The 22,048-nt window shown below is 41.0% G+C and overlaps 4 protein-coding genes across 4 annotated transcripts; 2 read left to right on the top strand and 2 right to left on the bottom strand.

Moving 5' to 3' along the window:
* The first annotated feature begins 1,777 nt into the window (after positions 1–1,777).
* Positions 1,778–5,625, top strand: timm23a (translocase of inner mitochondrial membrane 23 homolog a (yeast)). The gene is made up of 7 exons (XM_085466707.1): positions 1,778–2,341; positions 2,461–2,519; positions 2,609–2,702; positions 3,666–3,750; positions 3,841–3,899; positions 4,088–4,198; positions 5,245–5,625. The coding sequence occupies exons 1-7, from the start codon at positions 2,236–2,238 to the stop codon at positions 5,358–5,360; spliced, it is 630 nt and encodes a 209-aa protein (XP_085322833.1). The 5' UTR covers positions 1,778–2,235; the 3' UTR covers positions 5,361–5,625.
* A 154-nt stretch (positions 5,626–5,779) lies between these two features.
* Positions 5,780–9,180, bottom strand: LOC146703466 (elastase-1). Its single transcript, XM_085466706.1, has 7 exons — positions 9,095–9,180; positions 8,509–8,819; positions 8,319–8,428; positions 7,488–7,582; positions 7,120–7,400; positions 6,606–6,769; positions 5,780–6,507 (listed from the first exon to the last, which is right to left on the bottom strand). The coding sequence occupies exons 2-7, from the start codon at positions 8,642–8,644 to the stop codon at positions 6,328–6,330; spliced, it is 966 nt and encodes a 321-aa protein (XP_085322832.1). The 5' UTR covers positions 8,645–8,819; positions 9,095–9,180; the 3' UTR covers positions 5,780–6,327.
* A 2,567-nt stretch (positions 9,181–11,747) lies between these two features.
* LOC146703465 (uncharacterized) lies at positions 11,748–13,715 on the bottom strand. The gene is made up of 2 exons (XM_085467252.1): positions 13,134–13,715; positions 11,748–13,091 (listed from the first exon to the last, which is right to left on the bottom strand). Exons 1-2 carry the CDS (start codon positions 13,713–13,715, stop codon positions 11,748–11,750), a joined length of 1,926 nt encoding a protein of 641 aa, XP_085323378.1.
* A 3,911-nt stretch (positions 13,716–17,626) lies between these two features.
* Positions 17,627–21,975, top strand: syt15 (synaptotagmin XV). The gene is made up of 8 exons (XM_085467251.1): positions 17,627–17,764; positions 17,849–18,041; positions 18,691–18,833; positions 19,138–19,430; positions 20,379–20,546; positions 20,662–20,770; positions 20,915–21,097; positions 21,697–21,975. The coding sequence occupies exons 1-8, from the start codon at positions 17,758–17,760 to the stop codon at positions 21,834–21,836; spliced, it is 1,236 nt and encodes a 411-aa protein (XP_085323377.1). The 5' UTR covers positions 17,627–17,757; the 3' UTR covers positions 21,837–21,975.
* The last annotated feature ends 73 nt before the right edge of the window (positions 21,976–22,048 follow it).

The following is a 22,048-nucleotide window of genomic DNA, read 5'->3' as shown; positions in this document are numbered from 1 at the left end:
TGATTAATAATCATGGGGTTATCTGTTGTACATCTGATTTGTTTTATTGCACCATATGTCAAACATCTGAAATTCATCTACTTCATCTGGTGATGTTATCGGTTCATTCAATAGATGTGTCTCTCAGACAATGAGGCATAATGATTGGATTTTTAAGACGTTCAAGTTTTTATACCCATTAAATAAAAAGAAGTGTGCCGTGAGTATTTTGTACATAAAATAATTGTTGGTATATTTGCAAATTGCTCATTAAAGCATTTTTGAAGCTGACAATGGATACTTACAAATCATGAAGTCAAACTTGTTTTCAAGTGCAAGAACAATATTATATATTTACCAGTTTATACTGTATAATCATTATTACCAGGAGTAGCAGAATGTTAAAACAGATTACTTGATTGTTCCTCTTTCTCTTTTTTTTATTATATTTGACCATTATTGACATTTTCATATAATTACTTTTACTTACACGGATATATTCTTGTACTACCAATGCAGTTTCTATCTTAAAAACATTCTATATCTGCTTTTATTATGCAAGGAATCATGAGGCTGGCTGCAGAACAATATGGATTTATCCTAGCCAATCAGCAAAGATCAGGCTATGTGACAGATAATGACATTATTGCATGCAATCAATCAGCAGTGACCTGGGGTATTTCACACCTCAGTGTTCTTTCAGGAAATTGAATTTTTCTACCCCCTACCAACTCCCACACCTGCGGTCATAACATTGAAACTAACAGTGGTAAAGTTGTTCTATTTTTTGTGGCATAAAAATGGTGGCACCTTATTTGATCACAGGCCCTGTTCACCTGAAACTAGTGCAAGCAATGGTAAGAACATTTTTTGACATACACCGGATGGATCTGTGAACCGTACTTATTTCATATTTCAGACATTTTCAGGCTATAATAGTTAAATATGTGTAATTTTACGTTTTTTTTTTTTTTTTTTTTACCTTTTAGCAGTTTTTATTATACTTAAGTTGCATATATTGGTGTTTATTTTCCCTGTTAGTCTTATTAATGCTAAAAATGATTTAGTAATTCAATATTTGTGATTTACTTAATTTTGATTTGATTTACTTAATTTTGATTTCATTACATGTAAGAAAAAAACTGTACCACCAGTAGTTCTAATGTTTTTTCACTTTGTATTATATATTTAAAATTTCTGCGTCAATATTTTATCATTTCGTTTTTGGTAGATCTATTTTTTTTTCTTGTTTCTTTTTGCAGTGGTCTACTTGGCTCTTGTATGGAAGCTTGCCCATTCAGTACTATGCAAGAGAATAACATAACATATTTGGGTTTAGACAAAACTGTGTGACTGAACTTACATTAACTTAAATATTTGAAGAAATGTATAAATCATTTGCCAAATTATCTTACTTGAGATTACAATAGCTTCACCAAGTACCATGAAGCAGTTGGCTGTGACTGGTGATATGCAGGTTTGTGTGTAAATATGTTATATACCATAATAACCACATTGTCTTATTGGATACTACTACCTTAGAGTAGTTTCACAAAGTATCACAAAGTCTGTCACTGGTATATGTAATATTCTGATTCATCAGAATTCTGATTTATCAGAATATTACATATATTATTATATTATATGATCTCTATAGGGTTGAAATTCTGAATTTCCATAGGTTAAAAGGATCTCGTGTCCACAACTACCATGCAGTCAGTTTTTTATGCTCTGCCTGCTCCTCAAGTTTGCCCTTCAGTTAAGTCAACAGATCCCAGATCCGTTGAACTGTCGTAAAACCGTGGTTTTATTAACGACATCAGAAAGACTTTTTAGTCGACTTATCACTAATAGATACGCAGTAGTACGAACTTTTGGTGTTAAAAATAAGTCTGAGCCGATTTTTTCTCTCATTTTTCACAAGTTACTGTGGGTTTTGATGACGTAACGACAGTGCAGCACCGGTCATCGCTTTACGGCGGAGCGTGCTGCTGGAGGTCAGAGGCATGATGATAACGCGAGATTGGTAATATCGAAGCAAAAAAGACGTAGTTTTCGCTCCAAAAATCCAGCAAGACCAACAAATACGACCTGTGTTGACGTTTCCTTTTGACAGCAGTGAATTCAGGAGCTCGTCTGATATACGTTTGTCTAATAGCTTAAGGGTTTCGACATATCTTGCTAACGTTAGCCAGTCGGCTGCTGTAGCAGCTCCCCTTCAGCCTCCTGTTTGACACTCGGAACATTTATCCAAGCATGGATAACAACTCACAAGGATCAGGGGGTGTTAAAGCAGGCCTGGGGAGTCTTTTTGGAGGGGGTGCACCTCAATACTCCAACACAGAGCTCGCAGGTGTCCCACGTAAGTGTCATGTAATCTAACTGTGATGCTAGCTGCTGTTACATTACTTCAGTGTTGCTGTACTGTCATTCAGTATCTGAAAAATCAATTCGGTCGATAATTGATCGTTTACATTACAGTGACTGGAATGAGCCCATTGTCCCCTTATCTGAACGTGGACCCACGTTTTCTGGTTCAGGTAAAGCTGAGTCTGTCCTTTTCTTTGCTGTGAGTGAGAATGTTTTGGATTTTTTTTCCGGGCATCACTGTTTGAATCTTGTGTTTTAGGACACAGATGAATTCATCTTACCTACAGGGGCCAATAAGACAAGAGGAAGATTTGAATTGGCTTTCTTTACCATCGGAGGCTCCTGCATGACTGGTAAGAAACTGGTACACTGACAAAACGGGTTTAATGCTGAATATGACTTGGAAATACAAATTAAAGTACTGTATAGTACAGACTAAGTACAAGTATGTTGATGTCCTTGTTTTGTCTGTCCAATTGATCTACATTTTTTTCTGTTGAGAGCGACAGCTGTGGTCAGAAGATTACATAAAGGAGGAATGATTGCACTGCATACATCTTTAGTGAAATCAAGATTTAATTTATTTTTGACAGAGTCTAAATTGCACGTAGAGGCTCAAATATAGTATACCAGCTATTATTTGGTTAGCAAGTTCCACCTGGATCAGATGCTTTTGGTTTCCATCAACAAGCTTCTGGTATAACTGTGGCTGGATATTTGATGACACTTCTTGGCAGAATTGATAGAGTTTATTTGCTGTTTCCCGCATGGACCTGGCTTTTAAGCAGAGTCTGTAACTTTGGAACATATTCATGTAACATTTACAGATATGTTCATATGGGTAACTGCAAATTTAAGACGAGCTTGAAGGTTTTTGGAGCAGGGGATCTTTCATGGTTGGCACTTTCTCAGCCCATGGTAATGTAAAACTGGCTTTTACATTGAATTTGACTTATGGACAGTGAGGCTGGTGTTTCGGTTTCCAGTTCATGGTAGGCTTGAGCCTTGGTGGTTCCTAGGTTGTTCCTGAACGTGTTAACCAATTTCCTGTCATATGAGGGTGACAGTTTTGGTCATCTTCCAGACCTTGAGCTTCAGCTATGTTTAAAAAGCAAAACAAAACAACAAAAACACAAGAGACAGACATAAAGTGTGGGCATAGAAACACAAATGCAACAAGAACACACACAGTTAATGGCATATAAATCTGTCCATGTTATTTATTAAACCCAAAGCATGATGCAGGTGGAATAGTGTGAAATAATTCTTTCACTGACTCTTTGTTGACCTGTTCTGCATCCTTGTTTGAAATGCAGGGGCGACATTTGGGGCTTTAAATGGCCTTAGAATGGGCTTGAAGGAGACCAGAGACATGGCATGGTCCAAACCACGTAACGTACAGTAAGTTTGGTTACAGAATTCAGTTTATCGAATGGTTTTACGCTTGGATTTGGGTTGCATATTGTTCAAATGTTTATCTTCCCTTCCCAGGATTCTCAACATGGTGACAAGGCAGGGCGCTTCATGGGCCAACACTCTGGGCTCTATTGGTAAAGCTTTATTGTTACTTAAAAATGATGTAGAGGTGTTACTGTAACAAGAATATCTATGAATCCCATGGTTGGAAGATCTTAGTGTTACTGATTTAAATGGATGGATGTATTTATAGGATTTTAAGTTTTCTAAATCAGTATATAATCATACTTTAATTATTTTGTTTTTCTTTATGTCACTGCAGCCTTGCTGTATAGTGCTTTTGGTGTTGCAATAGAGAAAGCCAGAGGAGCAGAAGACGATATCAACACAGTGGCTGCTGGGACATTAACGGGGATGCTCTTTAAATCCGGCGGTTGGTGTCTTTTCCTTTTTTCTGCTTCTACTTTATATCTGGCATTAATGTATATTAATGTACCTCTGTGTGTTTTTAACCTTTTAAATATTAGTTTTTACAAATAAATGATCCAAACATTAGTTTTAGCAAATATCAGGCTGTCAGCAAGCAAAATGGCATTTACCAATGTTGGTGTTCATCAGTTATTTGTCATTTATTTTGCTCTGCAGTTTGATAAAGACTGAAAATTTCTTAGGTCCTTGTTTACGAAATGGGTGACAACATAAACAAAGTAAACGCAAACATGTATGGAAATGCTCAGTTTGTTAGGTAAGCCTTGCCGGTACAGACTTGGACCCCATTTTACTTTCAGAGCTGCCTTAATTGTTCGTGGCATCGATTCAACAACGTCCTGGAGATTTTAGTCCACACTGACATGATAGTATCACACAGTTGCTGTGCATTTGTCAGCTGCACTTCCACGATGACTCACCACTTAGGTGGTCTGTTGGATGGAGATCTGGTGACTGTTGCCATTCAGCTGGCGGATTAGACAGTTGCGTTAACAAGCAGGTGAACAGGTGTACTAAATAAAAGGGCCAGTGAAGATGCTGGTTTAAGTTGTCAGTTAGCAGACGTTTAAAATCCTATTAAAATGATAGTTTGTTCAAAAGAATTTGTTAAATGTGACACATACAGTGTTCTTATTCTCTTATTTGAAAAGCTGTTAGCAGGGATTCTTTATATTAAATCAAGGCTAAATTTTGAACCACATGTCGTAATCATTAATACTGCACTGACTTTTTCATCTTATGCTGTATAAATGTTGTGTGGGCATGTTGTGACTTACAAAGGGCAGTACAGTGAATGCGCAGGCACTGAGATTATCTTTGGAAAGCACCTAAACTTTGTGTTATTAATTTACTTCATGCTGTTTGAAGTATTAGGTTTATCTTTGCCCACCTGGTACTTTGGCTAAGCTGAAGCAATTATTGTTTACTGTAATTAAAATGATTATTGTGATGCATGTTAAGCCGTATGACTCGCTCTGTTTGTTTTCTCAGGTGGATTAAAGGGCGTAGCCCGTGGAGGTCTGGTCGGTTTAGCCTTGTCTGGTGCTTACGCTCTCTACAACAACTGGGACCATCTCACCGGCTCTCCTTCATCGAGGCTGTACTAAACTCCCCCACACAGCTGCTTCAACATTAGGGCCAAATATTTTGAGGACACAGCCTTTAACCACAGCGCTAAAAGACATTAGACTCTGGTCAAATGCTTTTTCTTTTTTTTTTCTTTTTTGTTTGATTTTTTGGGTTTTTTCATGGTGCGAATTGGTCGCAGTTCACTGGTTTCCCATCATAGCTGTTTTCCAGGAGCATTCTGGGAACTATGAGATGTGTCTTGGAAAAGTTTTGAACTGAATTAAAATGAAATCCAGACGTAGACCATCCAGTGACAGTTCTCCTTTCATTTATGTTGATTCTCTGAGGTGTTCCTGTCACTGATCTGATCAGTAATGAGAGCACTCTGTGAGGATGCGGTATAAAAATATGACTTTTTGTGATGATTGTTAATGTTACGCTAGATTTTAAACACCCATGATATTTGAGTTCAGTGAGTCAATTTGTAAGATGACCTCCAACATCTGTCGTGTTGTTTAGCCCTTGAATAACAACAGATTCATGTTCTGATTCATGTTGGACTGAAAGACTCTTCTGTAATAGAAGAACAGCTCAGACCTGCAGTCAGAGGGAAGCCTTGGGGTCAGTTTACTCTTCTATTTATTGAAACGTATTGGCTTCTGGCCCACTGTGGAAGAAGAAATCTCTGTAAACTGTACCTTGAAGTGCATGCTGTTAATGTGTCCATCAAACCCACTGTATTATAGATTAAAATAAAAAACAAAAACAAAGGAGCGGTTCAGAGCTTTTGCTTTTAACCAATTTTATTGCATAAATGAGATTGGATGTAAAAGGTGGTGAGCAGTGTGTACTATGCAGTGCTTCACCAGAGTATAAGTATATACTGTAAGAAGATGACAACACATTCAGAACATGAATTAACATCATGGAGTGGAAAGAACTGGCTGTGAGACTGTCTGTAGACGTCGGACATTTAACGGCAGAGCTTATGCTTGCTGCGAGCGCTCAGTGCAGGAAGAAGTCCCTGATGCGCGTTGCCTCGATCCAGGGGATGTAGGCGACGGTGCGGGTGAAGACGCTGGGTTTGTTCTCCACAGTGCAACCGATGGGGCCGAAACTCACCACGCCGTGCACCTCCCAGCGGTCCCGGTCCAGCTGGCACAGCAGAGGACCGCCAGAGTCACCCTGAGAAAGGAGGATGGAGACAGGTGTTGGAAGATGAGATGAGAATTGAGTCTGGTGGATGAAATTTGACTTCAGGATAGTTAAAAGTGTAGTCCTACCTGGCATGCAGCTGGTGGTTCCTCGGTGTCTCTGAACCCGGCGCAGATCATGGAGTCTCGGACGCGGTCTCCCCAGAATTTCTTCTGCCGACAGGTTTTGAAATCAATGATTGGTAGACGGGCTTGATTCAGAGCTTCTGCCAGAGACACGTTCTCCTTCCCACCTGAAAAATGACATGATTTAAGAAATTATATCTCTTAACGTCTTTCTGCTCTTCTTGACTTTTTAACTGTGTTTACATTATATCAATGGACATTTTCTTCGGTGGATGAATACTTCTGACATCCCTTAAAGCACCAGCTGGAATCTGAGATAGAAGGCTAAAAATATTTAGCTTATTATACCAAACATGATCGTTCTTTAAAAAGGTGTTGCTGTTCCTCTACCACTAACCCTCTACCAATAACCCTAGACCCTAGAAATTTTCCTAAAAAATGCATTAAGTTGCTTTTAAGATTTAAGCTCAAAGTTCTGTCATTGCACAGCATCTCAGTACCTTTCTGCACTACTCACCCCGGGTGTCTCCCCAGCCGGTCACCCAGCAGTAGTGTCCTGGTTTGAGGCTGGTCTGCTTGCGCGGCAGGCAGGCGTAGCGGATGAAGTTTGAGGGGACGATATCTGTGGCAGACTTAACCAGGGCAATGTCGTAGTCCAGCTCGCTGTGAGTGGGATAGCGGAAGTTCTCGTGCCGGTAGATCCTCTTCACCGGGATAATCCTCTCTGCAGTCTCTGAACGCTTCAGCTGGTGCTTCCCCAGGACAATCCTCCAGCTCCCAGCATCCTCAGCTTTACCCCTGATAGACGAAAAACACGTGTAGTTTTTGTGTAGTTGTTGAATTGGTATAAGCATGAAATTATAAGTGTACTAAATGTTTTCTTACTTTTGGAAGCAGTGAGCAGCAGTAAGGACCCAGGTCTTGTGGATGAGAGTGCCTCCACAGACATGAATGTACTGTTTACTTCCTCTAGGCCGAACCTGTGAGAAACAACCAGCTCAAAAAACGTGGCTTCTTACTGCTCAGATACTGAAATTAACCGGCTTTCCTTATTTTAAAAAAAAAATGAGCCTAGTCATACATATTTCTCTCATCACTAATAAATGTAAATTTTAAATACTACGTTCTGCAAAGAAGTTCCAGAGCAAATAAACTGAATATCACATAGAGGAACTCATCAGTTTCCCTTGTGAGCAGCAATTGGCTACAGTAAAGAGGAGAGTCTCCAAATTCCGAGTGGGCGACCATCTGTCTCGCCTGGTTGGGGTGTGAATCAGAAACAAAACTGCATCTGCTGATCAAGTAAATTTGTTTGTGATTTTTCCTCCTTGTGTGGTGTTCCAAAAATTATGTAGTTCTGGGTGGAAGGCATGTGCTGGGTAATTGGCTAAATGTTCAGGTCATCTATGACTTTTGACTGTTTTCGGCCAATTTGGCAGATTAATATTACTTGAGATGACAATAAAAGTGAAGACTGTGTGCTTTAAAGGCTTTTCATGGTCACTTCTGAATAAACCAGTGATTCTCAGAAGCTCCTAAAATTCCCATCCCTAAACCACAATTGAATTCTCCTTAAGAATACAGATAGGTTAGACATATCACTTAAAATGATAATGAAAATAATGATTAGTTACAGTCTAGAACTGATATGACCTTTTTAGGTCAATGTAAGACCTCCAGATTCTTTGAATACTGAGCCACGTCAAAGAGGTTTACCTGCAAAGAAACCTGCCAGGGCCAAGAGTGAGGCCTGGCCTCATTCCCAGACACAATCCTTTCAGCCATGTTGGGCTTGAAGTGGGCCATACCACAATCCTTAGGCCAGTCTAAAAAGAGAAAGGCAGAAAATATGAGCACCAAATATTTTGTTTTCCTCATATATTTAGAAGTGTTTTCAAGTCCTCACCCAGGTGAAGGATTTTATGCTGTGGCTGTTGTTCAGAGGTGAGTGTGTATGCAGCTGCAGGCAGGGACGCCTTGCTCAACAGCAGCGGCAGCAACAGAGACAGCAACAGAAGCAGAGGAGGTCCTGGTACAGCCATCGTCTTCCAGAGAATCACCGGCCGGCCTGCGTTCCACGCTTTTTATACCAAGCACATGCAGATGTACATAAACAGGTACACACACACGCAAAAACAACACACCTCCAGGGACAATGAGCCGTGTCACAACAAAGGCTGAGCGCTGGATAGTTCTCCTCTAGCTTTGGAGTTTCCACTGTAAATGAAAAACAGGGGATTTTGGGGAGTCCCATCAGCACTTTCACACACATATAGTTTGCTCACATGACACTAATTTGCATGCAAGACAAAGACAACATAGTACTGTATGCAAACAAACATCACATCATGTCACGTGATTTAAAGCAGTGACATAGTGACCTGAAAATGACCTTTATCTCTGCATGTGGACTATTTAGATAAACTGGTATTCCAAATAACCAGTGTAGTTCTCACTGTGTAAAGATGACCCAGAAGAAAACATGTTTTTACCTTGAGCTCCTATGATTAGTAGTGTCCCTCGAAACTGGCAGTGGGGAAATAAAAACTGGGGTGGATTCTAGAGGACAAAATACAACACCCAGTGTATAAATGACTCATATAAACTCAAACAAACTTTTACTCTGGTCAGCTAGAACACGTAACAGATCTCACGCTGTCAACATCATTGTGAAGAGATGTCAAATATTTCAGTTGTTCTCATTTTTAGGTTTTTAGATTTTCAGGTTTTCTTACACATACAAATTTTCAATAAGATTAAATTCATTTCTCACTATTTACAGAAATACATAAAAAATAAACCCATAGCTTTTGGCTAGACTGGCATAATATTTTGTGTGAACATGAATTTTTCGCAGAGGATGATTCCTACGTCAACTTCCCGATCATAATGTCCACAATCAGGTCAAAATTCCACTGCTTTACATTTAAATATCTGTTGAACTAATGATAGCATTATCAATAATTTTAATAGTTTTGCAAACCTCTCTTTTTACAGGAAGAAACCTCCATCAGAACCAGGTCTGAGAGTTGCAGCCATCTACCATGATGGTTTGGAGGCGTCACCATCTGGTTGGAAAGCAGTTTGAGCTCCTATATTGAGGTCTTCTCTGGTGGCTGAGAGGGTTGCTTTCCTATTCATTTGTGAATGGACCTTGACTGTTATTTGCACTTGTGTGCCAAATCACACTTCCAGCCTCACAGAGCTGCTAGGTTTATTTTTGAATTGTCACTCACCTCGTGGGTATTTTGGTGAAGGACGTTAAAAGCCACAAGTGTTTGAATACTTTACATCTTTATTAAATTTTATGAACTTTTAAATAGCACAAAATATATCAGCTTTAAAGAACCATTATTGATTCTACTACAGTCCGTTCACCCAAATATTAACAACAACGTGTTCATGTGTTTATGTCACCTAAATTAAATTCTTTTGACAGACTATTTTGTAAATTATTTATAACTTATTGGCTTATCAATTTTCATAAAAATACAAGTGACCCTCCTGCTTCTTCTACACACAAATCCAGATCTGTGAAAATATGACAACAATAACTGCAGTAGAAGCCACTAGTGAGCTGAGCCTTTTTACCCTTGGTGAATGAGAGAGAATGTGCCTGCTCATCTGAATGGCAATGCCTGAATGGCCAAAACTCACAACTGTGGTTCACCAAGTTTACATACAGTTGAACGTTGTGTGTGTGTTTTTCCCCCCGCAGTGAACGAGTTGAGTGAGGTGATGTGTTGCTTCAAAAGTTCAAACAACAAAGTAGCCAAACAATTACACATTTTAGAAAAGAGACCAAAATTATAAAATGTGTATTTCTGAAACATTTTCATTTTATTATTTTGTTGTTGTTGCTGTTGTTGAAGATTTTTGTAATAGGTTTTGAAGGACTCAGACCTTTACTCCAGGTAGCACTTTTTAAATAAAAAACCCATTTACAAACACATTCGTGCATTCATAGTTTTAACACAAACGCGCAAAAGTACATTTTTAAGGGATTCGTGCTTAATAACATAAAACACATATTTGTGCAGAGAGCTAACTTAGCTACCGTGTATATTCCTTTGTTGTGTTTATTAAAGTCATAATGTGCGGAGTGGTTGGTAACCAGCAACCTGCCCAGTACATAACAATTATTTGCAGTGAAATGTCAATGTATGTATTTATTTTGCTTGAACTAAACAAACTAAGCAAAAAGAGTTGGGCAATAGTTCGACTGGCCCCCAACTCCAATGTGTGTAGGAACATCAATCCATCCATCAATCTCTTTTCTGATCTGGTTATTACACTAGGGCTCAGTGAGGCTAGAGCCCTGGACAGTTACGAAACCTTCAAAGGGCTAACAGGCTGTTTTTACACATGTACTTTTGACTTTACCCACAGCGGTGCATTTGAAAATACAAATGGCCAAGTGGATCAGACATTAACTGGTCTTATGGTAGCACGCCAATTCTCTTGTACAAAGTCAAAGTAATGTCAGATTGTAGCGGTGTGAGAATAATAATGCATTCACTGCCAACCAGTGGACAACGTGTGTACTGCCTTGCTAAAGGCTACATCAAGGAAACTCCCTGACCTAAACAACAGAGTTTTTCCAGTAGTACGAGTATGTCTGAAGGAGAGTGTGGAAAATATCTCGACTTGGGTCTCACAGATGTCTGAGGCTGTGAATTCGATAAGACACATAAAAAATATTTAGATTCAATTTAGAATGACGAATGAACCCAAAAAGCATGTCTTTGCACATAGAAAACTCTTACCCTTCACTTCTTATCCTTATGTCCATTGTGTTGCTCATTTGTAGTAATCACTCACAAACCAAAGAATTTCAGCAATGGACACCAATATTTTATTGTACATCTACAGGAACAAGTTTTAGTGATGACTGTTGACTTTTATGAAAAGTTTAGCAGAGTTACATCTATCTTCAACTAAACAGTGAATACCAGTGAGAGAGGAAAACATTACTAATGTTGCACCTGTTGAAAGATGTACCTAATAACAGAAAACATGCTGACAGAAAGTCTAGAATAGAGCTGAACAGAACTCTGAAACTCTTTCAGCTTCAATCCAAGGTTATGAATATTGTGCAACCTGAGGATTTAATTAGTTATCATAGATTTAATTTAGCCAGCTATATTAGTCATCTGCCTTTGTGGAGGCTCCACACCATCTTGGCCTCCTCAGTGACCTTAACACACTCTTCTTCCGGCTGTGTCCATTCCCAGATGAGGGGGACTTAGAATGGTGGCTGCCTTCCTCTCCACAAATCTCTTGCTCATCTTCTTTTGCTTTGTCATCTTCTGCTGTACTCTTTTTCTGTGAAGCTTCTTCTATTTCTATCTTATTTCCCCCTCCTTCCTGCTCTTCTTCTCTACCCTGTTCTGCTTCTGCTGTTCCTTCATTCTTAGGGGACACAGTGATATCAAGGTTTTGAGGAGGTTTAGGTGCTTTCTTCTTCTTTGAGGAACGTCTTGGCGGTTCTGGGCTGTTCTTGCTTTCCAGATGTTTTAGTATGGCTGTGTTCAACTCTTCAGGGTCCACAGATGCCCCATGAACATCCCATGTCATACCATCCTCATCCCATTGCACCTGCTTCATACTGCTCCTCCTTCCACCTAGCTCATCCCTATCCTCTGCCTGAATCTTCAGACACGGCCTCCTGCTCTCCAGATCATGTGAAGAAACAGAGGTAACTTCCAATGCAGGGTCTTCAACTTGTTTTTCCTCCTCCTCTGCACTGCTAACTGGGAACATGCTGGAAGATGCTGATACTAGATTGGAGTTAGACCCTGCTGAAGACTTCAGGTTCAGTCTGGATCCAGGTGGCGAGCCCAAGATAGAATGGGACCCCATGTTGGATGTGGAAATGTTCCTCTTGAGGTCCCACCATGAGCCAACAGGAGAGACCGTCTGCACAGCTGCATCTGCCATTTCTGGCCGTGACACTGGTGGAGCTTCTTGCCTGAACAGCTCTACCTTCATTGCCCTTTCAGTGCCCTCTCTGGCATTTAAGCAGCACCTGCAAGTGTCACCCAACCGTGAGTCACTCAGGGAAGAGACAAGTGGTGACCCCCAACCTCGACCTGTTGCACAGATTTGCTCTGGCTGCCAAGGCAGCTCAAGATAGCAGACAGATGGTCCTGTTTTTGACTGCTGCTTTGGAGAATCAGGTGTCAGGTAGCTAAGCATTTGCACAGGGCTTCTTGCTTCTTCACCCTCCAGTATTCCTGTAGGGCTGGACAGCAGTTCTATCACGTCATCAACAAGGCATTCGGGATTTGAAGACACTCCTGCTTCATCTAAACTAACAGAGGACAGGATTGGGGAAGGGAACTGAAATGAAAGGGAATTATTCTCCAAGAAGCCTTCATCTTCTGTGCTGGTGAGCTGGAGTGTTTCAGGAGAGTGGGACTGAAAGCTTGAAGAGTTGTCAATCTTTGGGGATGAGAATGCAGGTGAAAGTTCTAGTAAATCTTCCTGCTGCAGTGAGTTCAGTGGAAGTGGTGAAGAAGAAGTCTGTACAGGTGGTAAAGTAGGCGTGTTGAGCGGGGAGATGAACGGTGAGGGTGTGGTTTCTGGAGAGGTCAGTTTGGACATCGGAGAATCTGGTGCTGCAGAACAAGTGGCTTCATGGATGAGACTGGAGGGGCGTGACACGACTGTGTCTGGAGTGCTGCTGCGGCTATGTGTGCTACCACTACACCCACTCCATCGCTGCATGTTGGAAACCCAATGCTCGCTGAGAGCAGGAGAGCTATTGATGTTAACATTATTGGTTGTGGATGCTAACTGGTGGCTGTTGGTGGTGTTGACATGTTGCCACATGTAAGCGTGCAGCGGCTGCAGTGTCACGGAGTTCTGCTCATAGTGGGTGTTTGTGCTTGAGCTGCGCCTCAGGTCCAGTCTGGTCCACGCTGGATCACGCTTGTGTGGCGGACTTGCAGCCATTAAAACATCCATGGAGCTCTTAGAGAGGGAGAAAATCGGTGCCTGATCATCTTCATCCTCCACCTTTGGAGCTCCACTGGAGTAAGAGAGCGACTGACTGACAGAAAAGCAAGCTGGCTGGTAGCTCTCAGATGCAGGGCGCCCAGCCCTCGCCATGGTAACGGCACTAACCTGTTTGGGAAGACACACCTTTTAACATTAATTCACTGTTTTTCACTGATGCAAAAGTATTGGCCACTAAGAGGGAAGCAGCAACACTTCTATGACACAATACTGACATAGAGTATCATCACCATTGTTGGGAAGGTTATTTTTGCAACGTAATAGTTTACACATGACTAAATACCCTGTTGATTACTCAATCAAAGTCACTTTACTATATTTTGATTATTTTTCTTATAAATAGTTGAAACTACTGTCTTCCTTCTCTCACCCCAACCGGTCGCAGCAGATGGCCCCGCCCCTCCCTGAGCCTGGTTCTGCCGGAGGTTTCTTCCTGTTAAAAGGGAGTTTTTCCTTCCCACTGTCGCCAGAGTGCTTGCTCACAGGGGTCATATGATTGTTGGGTTTTTTCTCTGTATGTATTATTGTAGGGTCTACCTTACAATATAAAGCACCTTGAGGCAACTGTTGTTGTGATTTGGTGCTGTATAAATAAAGTTGAATTGAATTGAACTAGTCTTGTGTGTGTTTCTTAATCAAACATTTCAGTGTTAAATGTCAGAATTTTCAACAATAATTAACAACTCTGTGCAGTGATGTCAGGACACTTTTATGATGATTTAAACATTCAGTTAGTAAAAGTCATTGGTCATCAGTCAAAAAGCTATTTGCAGGCATAGCAGGTTGTTTGGAACAATGTGTATTATTTATGGTGTCATACTCAAATTACAGTTTAAATTCATGGATATGTAGGTTAAAATAAGTAGCTTATTTTGATTCTAGTAGAGAGGTAGAAAAATTGTTCCCCAACTAACCACTCAAAAAAGTAGGTAGTGGGTGTAACTCTAGTTTTATGTGTTTAGCCCCCTTACAGGTACCAAGTTTGATACTTGTACAGCTCCATAGAGTCAAGGGAAGCTGCAGATTGTCATAATGTCACATGATACAGTTCATTATTGAAAACATCACATCTGACCACCTTACTAAAACTAAATTCAACAGTTTAGGAAATGCATGCCAAGACTTGGATGAGAAGGCCGATGCTCGCACTGAGTGCACGTATATGCTCACCCCCACACATCCGCAGGCACTCCAGATTAGCCAAATAAGATTACACAATCCAGATTATTTGGTCAACGAGACAAAGGGTAAATTGTTTGAGACAGAACTACAAAGCCTGTTTGGGACTCATTTAACAAAGACCCGAAAGAGACAAAGAATGATAACTACAGTGGATGGTGGAGTTTAGAATAAATTACAATCAACCTTTTTTAAATCTTTGATTTGTTCATGCTTTTCCTCTTTTTTTCTTCTATTCATTCATGATTCATAACTATAATGCTACTATTTCTGATAAAAAAAAGCCTGCATTCTTATTTCATTACCTAGCTGGCTCTGTCCAGCTCTGTCCCAAACTGACCTAGTAGTATTTAGACCACAACTGACCCGATGGTACCCAGACTACCTAATCTGCACAACATAAACTCTTAGTTACCCATAATGGTTATTCACATAAACAAAACAGTATTACATAAGACAGAAAAAAACAAATAGTAAAGTCCTACCTTTAAGTTCACAAGTTATGTCCTGTTTTAGCCTCTGCCATGCCACAGAGCGGGTAGCCCTAAATGGTGTCTTTCCTTCCTCCCCTCATTCCTTCCCCTCTCTTCCTCCCTCACTTCTTAATAAGATCACCTTTGCTGTCTCTAGCATTAAAACAACCCACAGCTTCGCACTCTGTGTCTGTCTGTTGTCAATTTGCTCAAGCTTAATCTCCCTCTCTGTCTTAGCTGGACTTCATTTGAAGCTGGCATCAGTGTAAATGTGATGATTTCCTTTTGTGAATTTGAGTTCTTTGGTATGTTGACGTGTGGGGGAAACAGAGGGGGCCATTACTCTACCTTTAGCCCAGAAGATTAACGGTCATCTTATTAGCTGCCGTCCAATCTCTGAGCAGTCTGAGCGTGTGGATGAATGCGTGTGTGTAAGTGATCAGTGGGTAAGCAAGTGGCTTATTTTGATTCTGAGTTAAGGTCAGGCCAGCTGTCATGACCACCATTGTATGTGTGTGCAGACTATTGTACTAGCAAAAGAAATCATATAGATGTTTAAATTAATTATGTTCGAAAGTCAACCATTCGAGAGATATATTTTACAGAATGCGTAGAAACTTTGAGCTCCTAATGGTTACAAAGGTAAAGTCGGGTGTTTTCATTAAAATCAGTCACCTTTCTTATACCATGAATGTTGATACCACATTTTAAGGGCAGTGCAGAGGCCCCTTCCACAAGATCTTCATTTCAGGATAAAGCAATGTTATAATCAAACTGTATATAGTGGGGTGGGATGCTGCTGATTTCAACTGAGAATGTAATCAGGCAGTTAAAGGAACACTAAGGAACTCCTCAATCCCACTGCCTTGCCTTCTGCAATGGAACCAGAATCTGGGAAAGAGAGTGACCATCCGCTTCTTGTTGGGGTGAGGTTACTGATGCAGTTAAACAACTGCTCAGTGGCAGAGCCCCTGGGGTAGATAAGGTAGATAAGGTTATCCAAGACTGGCGTGGTGGTTCCCATCTTTAAGATGTCTGCCCCCCCGGCAAAGTCTGAGGCAGGGTGCTGGAGAAGAATTGAATAGTTATTGGTAAATGAACTGGTTCATATATAGTGCTTTTCTACTTTACTTGAGCACTCAAAGCACTTTATACTTTGAGTATGAAGTGCTTTTTCTGCATAAATGCACAAGTGCTTTCTATCTGACATTCACACACATTCATACTTTGAATGATAATCGGTTAGTATCTAGCCCAAGGGTATTTGGCATGCAGACTCACCAACCAGCCTTTTGATTAGTAGATGGTCTGCTCTACCTCCTGAGCTACAGTCACTCTGAAATGAATCCCTGGTTCACCAGTTGAACCTCAGATTCAGGAGGAACAATGTGGTTTTTGTCCTGGTGCTGGAACATTGGACCATCTTTTTATCCCCTTGAGAATACTTAAGGGCACCTGGGAGTCACATACTGATTGTTTGATTTAAACTCAACTGTAGAGGTGTACGGAGAAATCACAAAAATCCTGCCATTATCCAAAATCTCATGGACCTTACTGTTGCTACTCTTATATTAGCTATGAGGTACTACAGAGCCCCCAGTGACACTAGGTTGGATAATTCTTTGAATAAAACAAGTTCCCTCAGATTCAAAGTCTAATAAAGGATCAAAAGAACAGAAGACATAGTCTTGTTTTAAGATGTGATGCAGCAGATTCACTTCAGCACTTAAGTAAGAGAGACACAAACAAGAGAAATGCAGCTGAGACCAAAATATCCTGACTTATTCTAAGAATAATTTACCACAACACAGCTAACAGCTTGATGACATTAACAGGGTTTTTTTTCGTGACGTTTTTTAAGGACACTCTTCCAGATCTGCAATTTTGCATGACTGGGTGCTAGTCATGGTTGGGAAACTGACCTTCATGTGTAAAACTGAAGCAATGGCTCACTAAGGAAGTTAATGAATGCCAGTAGTTGCCAGTCTCTAAGCTGGATCACAAAAGACTGTCAGTTCTGACAATGAACAAGAACAAAAATAAATCCTTAAAACCAGAAAGCACCATCAAACCCAACGAAAAAATGTCTCTCTGCAAGGAAAAAATGAGACAAAACCATTTATTAAATGTTTCATCTTTTAATTTATGCAAAGCAAACAATTAACAAATAAATTCCACTCTAAAGCTCAAGTTAGTTTCTGGTTGTTTAGTGAATTAATTTAACTTAGAATTAATTTGAGGCTCCACTGGAGCCCAACGGCAAATTTTTGCCCGGTGGGTCCTCAGGAGATTAATCCGGCCATGCATATAACAGCATGGGAACCAGCCAGATGTGTCGCACCCTCACAGCTCTGCGGAGTCACAAACGGTAACCTCTCACATTAACAATGAATGCTAAGCAGTAGCTTCATTCCTGGTGAGTCTGTCTGAGTCAAAGCTGACAAGGAAAGAAAAGTTATTCACGTGTTGGAGCTGACCTCTTCATGGCTGGTGAGCAGGAATCTAGATTAAACCTACTGCCTGTGATACACCTGTATTACACCCTATCGTTCCTCCTCTTTGTGTTTTGTTCAGATCACATGTTACAGCTTGCTGTTGGTCTGTCTGTGGGTGTCCTGTTGCTGTTGCTGCTGCTGATTCTGATAGTGTGCTACCTAAGGAGGAGGAAAAAAGAGCAGATGCAGTATGAAGAGCTGCTCTCTGCAGTGCCTTCAGTCCCGGCATGCTCTGCTCCAGTGATCCTGGTGTCTCAGGGCTCCTGGGCCACGTTAGTGAGCATTTTACATAAAATATCTACATACGGGCTCTTGAAGCATTAATTTATTAATTAAAAAAATATTACATATTAATAAGACTCAGAGGCTTTCCGCTTTATCACACGGTCCTCATCAGTGATTGCAGGTGGTTCCCAGTATTACACTATGGCTCATATTGGTTTGTCCTTGTGAATCTGTGTGGTCCTGGAGATACCTCCTGTAGCAGGAATCACTAAGGCAGATTTGAGTTCTTCAGCAGGTGTTTGCCAGCACACTAACACTAAAACTCAGTGACAAAACTATAACAATTTGGGTTGTGATTGGGCCCATGAGTACTGAGAAAATATCAATCTTTATAGACTAAAGATTAAAAATGTATTTCACGACATAAAGCCAGCATATCTTCTATTGGCTAGTATATGTTTAAGTCTTTATCTGTTAGATCTTGTTTCTAGTTTTTAACAGATGTTGTTTAATAGCCCATATTTCCCTTTTTTTCCAAGATTTTTTGTGTGAGAATGAGAGCGTCTATTATTTTCAGTTTGTGAGGAATTTAGTCAGACTTTTACTGACATCTCTGACCACTGACAGCTATTTGCTAAAGGCAGTTGCAGCACCACTCAACACTCATTTAATATTATTTGTCTCTATGTGTGGAAGGCCCCGTGAGATCGCTTTCACTCTACCTCCTCGCTTCATCACACAAAACCATGGAGATCGGAAAAATAACGAGCAGGACAAGAAAGAGGAGGAGGATCCCCAGCGGGACGTACTGGCTCATCGTGGGTCGCTCTCAGTGAGGAGTAGGTCATTGCTTCTTTTTATATGACAGCGTATCAAGACAGTTAGAGCCACTTTGTTGGTGCTGGTTTTATGCTTGTGGAAACATAAGAGGATAATAAGAGCATTCACCTACGATCACCTGAAGAAGATATTATTGTTGTTAAGACGTTTCAGTCTGGACAGATGTGGCGCTTTGGGGGGGACCAGCTCACCTACACTCCTTCAAACCAACAGGGCCAGTCCTGGGCCTGACAATTACACCAAAGTATCACATAGCTTTCATTAAGTTGAAGAAAAACTGTGATATTTTGCTGTTTCCTTCAGGCTGGTACCCAGTGGGGACGGTTTTGGCTGGTCTCTACTCTGTACCTCCTCTAAATGAGGTGGTGGCCCCCCCTCCCGGCATGGTCTCCCGCCTCTGCTTCTCCGTGGAGTATCGACACAGCAGCGAACAGCTCATGGTCTTCTTGCTCCGCCTCAGCAACCTCCCTCCACGTTTCCATGGCAACGTCACGATGGTGGAGCTCAGACTTCTCCCTGATGACAGGCGGCCCCGTCAAGCCAAGGCCCGGGGCACGGGTCCAGACCCCGAGTTCACCGACTGCTTCATTTTCCAGGTGAGGGCAGAAAAGTTTCCAGAAGTTCACATCTAGAAGTTAGAGACAAAAGAGAAGACAAAAATGATTTCCTTAACTTTTATTTAAAGCTGATATCATTTATGTTTTTATAATGTTTTGACTGGAGATGTGAAAGGGGACAAATACTGCTACCCAGGTCCCGAGTAATACACCCACTGAGAGAGAGGAAGAAAAGATGGAGGGTCAGATGGGCACAGAGATTTTTCTAATTTTTAGTATAATGATCATAAAATGGCAGCACGGTGGCACGGTGGTTAGCACTGTTGCCGCACAGCAAGAAGGTCCTGAGTTCAATTCCAACATCAGGCTGGGGTCTTTCTGTGTGGAGTTTGCATGTTCTCCCCGTGTTTCTCCCCCGTGTTTGCGTGGGTTCCCACGTCCAAAGACATGCAGCTTGTGGGGATAGGTTAATTAGATAATCCAAATTGTCACTAGGTGTGAATGTGCGAATGAATGTGAGTGTGAATGGTTGTCTGTCCCTGTATGTTGGCCCTGCGACAGACTGGCAACCTGTCCAGGGTGTACCCTGCCTCTCGCCCTATGACAGCTGGGATAGGCTCCAGCGCCCCCCGCGACCCTGAAAAAGGATAAGCGGAAGCGAATGGATGGATGGATGGATGATCATAAAATGCTTGAAGGATATCATTCTCTGAATGTTTAAAGGGAGCGTTGGGAGTTAGGAGCAACAAAACTGAATGCAGTCTGTGCAATTTCACACTTGACTTCAGAATCATGGGTGAAGGTCTAATTTCTGTATTGGCAACAGTATTGTTCCCATTCTGCAGTGATTAAATACTAAGAACAACAATTTATCAGAGTTCATTCAGTACACAGAGAAAGACTGACTGAGGTCATAGCTCAGATAAATATTGTGGATATATGAAATCTGCTTTTTGATGTTGAGGAATGAGTACAATGGCTCCACAGGTGTCAGCGTTGCGTGTGCTTCACAGCACCCTGAGTGTGTGTGTGCTGAGTGTGGAGCAGGATGGTAAACGCCATGTGGTGGGTAGGGTGCTGTTTTCTCTGGAGGGGGAGTTCGGTCAGGCTGGCAGGGTGCTCTGGAGAGACCTTGAGACTGAGGAAGACCCACAGGTACACACCAAACAACCACACACACACACACACACACACACACACACACACACACACACACACCGTACTGCACATGAGTGCAAAGCTAAAAGTTCATGATTGCTGTGCTTGTCAGTGTTCAGAGCTGGGGGATGTGCAGATATCTCTCAGCTACAGTACGTCCCTGCAGCGCCTTTCAGTGGTGGTTTTGAGGGCTCGAGGCATACAGCTGCTCACAGACGCAGGTACGAGATGATTTATGGTTGTGGATGGAGCTTGTGTGGAGTACACAAATCCACTGTTTATCTACAAAAGAAAGAAAGTATGAGATAAATCTGGTTATGACCAAAGGAATGTCCGGTAATACAGCACCTGTGTGTGTTTCTAAGGTGTGTGTGTCCAGGTGAGCTTACAAAAGCACACTCAGGTGGTGAAGATGAAGCGCAGCTGTGTGGTGAAAGGTGAAAATTACCCCTACTTCAACTTCAGGTCGACCTTTAAACTGCGACCTCAGCACCTGGACGAGGCCTGCGTGAGGTTTGAGCTGCAGCAGCCGAGCAGCGTCCGCTCAGGTGACGGTTGGATGGGCTGAACTTCAGATCTAAACTTTGTTTGGAGATTAATGGAAATGATCAATGTGTCAGTGTTTCATAAGATAGGCATTAAAAGCTTTTCATCAAACACTCATCTTTGTCATTTTAAAATTTTAATTTCTGACATATAACTTCTGACAATAACAATAAGACCTCACCTACCTGACATTTAAAGAATGTCGAGTGTTTTAGGGCTTCTTTTAAAGAAGTAAAATGTTAGAAAAGCTCCAAGTATACTGAAAAGCATGTTTCTTGTTTATAGTTATATTATTTATATTTATTGAGTTTTTTGAGTTGTTTATTAGTAGAGGTATAATCATATTTAATAAAATGTTATCAGTCTGGAGAGTCCAAGGTTAGGCATTACTGTTAATTTGTCTTTAATGCTTTACCGGTTTTTACAAACTGTCCATTGGAAATAAAGGTTCTTATTCAAAGTTTATGTGTAACAGAAAAAAACTTATTTTTTCCCTTTTTAAAAATGTTTCCTCTTAGGAATTTATTATTAAAAAAATAAGTAAAAAACAGCATCTTCAGAAGATAACATTTCTCACTGGTTCTGTTTCTTTTCCTCTCAGAACCTCCGACCCCTCTGGGAGTGGTGGTGTTGGGTCCCTTCATGTACTCCAGGGGTCCTCAGCTGCAGCACTGGATAGACATGGTCAACACGGCACAGGAGCCCGTCACACTGTGGCACGGACTGCGCAGACCCACCTAACGCTAAAAGCATCCTCATATGAGTAGATATCAAAAATGAAATAAAATAAGTATGAATCAATCATCTACCATTTGTTAAGAAAAATTTCTACAGGAAACTCTGGAATACATCAAAGGAAAAAAGCTGAGAAAAGCTCATTGTTTAGTTTTTTGACCTGTAGCTTTACTCTCTTCGTTCACTGCTCTCAAAGTGTTGTTTTCAGCTGCTGCTGT

Source organism: Copadichromis virginalis, linkage group LG8, assembly GCF_057382275.1.
Source record: "Copadichromis virginalis isolate Kocher_CV1m ecotype Utaka linkage group LG8, C_Virginalis_male_GT1.1, whole genome shotgun sequence".
Lineage (NCBI taxonomy): Eukaryota > Metazoa > Chordata > Actinopteri > Cichliformes > Cichlidae > Copadichromis > Copadichromis virginalis.
Note: the sequence above shows the minus strand (reverse complement) of the source record. Positions and strands in the feature narration are given on the sequence as shown.

What these genes read in the sequence shown, in the direction of transcription:
- timm23a (XM_085466707.1), top strand. Translation starts at nt 2,236, where the DNA reads ATGGATAACAACTCACAAGGATCAGGGGGTGTTAAAGCAGGCCTGGGG. An exon ending in TCCAAACCACGTAACGTACA is followed by an intron (nt 3,751 to 3,840) that starts GTAAGTTTGGTT and finishes TTCCCTTCCCAG; the next exon opens with GATTCTCAACATGGTGACAA. An exon ending in GATGCTCTTTAAATCCGGCG is followed by an intron (nt 4,199 to 5,244) that starts GTTGGTGTCTTT and finishes TTGTTTTCTCAG; the next exon opens with GTGGATTAAAGGGCGTAGCC.
- LOC146703466 (XM_085466706.1), bottom strand. Translation starts at nt 8,644, where the DNA reads ATGGCTGTACCAGGACCTCCTCTGCTTCTGTTGCTGTCTCTGTTGCTG. An exon ending in GCATAAAATCCTTCACCTGG is followed by an intron (nt 8,429 to 8,508) that starts GTGAGGACTTGA and finishes TTCTCTTTTTAG; the next exon opens with ACTGGCCTAAGGATTGTGGT. An exon ending in CGGCTGGGGAGACACCCGGG is followed by an intron (nt 6,770 to 7,119) that starts GTGAGTAGTGCA and finishes GTCATTTTTCAG; the next exon opens with GTGGGAAGGAGAACGTGTCT.
- LOC146703465 (XM_085467252.1), bottom strand. Translation starts at nt 13,715, where the DNA reads ATGGCGAGGGCTGGGCGCCCTGCATCTGAGAGCTACCAGCCAGCTTGC. An exon ending in ACACGCCTACTTTACCACCT is followed by an intron (nt 13,092 to 13,133) that starts GTACAGACTTCT and finishes AACTCACTGCAG; the next exon opens with CAGGAAGATTTACTAGAACT.
- syt15 (XM_085467251.1), top strand. An exon ending in TGGGTCGCTCTCAGTGAGGA is followed by an intron (nt 18,834 to 19,137) that starts GTAGGTCATTGC and finishes TGTTTCCTTCAG; the next exon opens with GCTGGTACCCAGTGGGGACG. An exon ending in GCCGAGCAGCGTCCGCTCAG is followed by an intron (nt 21,098 to 21,696) that starts GTGACGGTTGGA and finishes TTTTCCTCTCAG; the next exon opens with AACCTCCGACCCCTCTGGGA.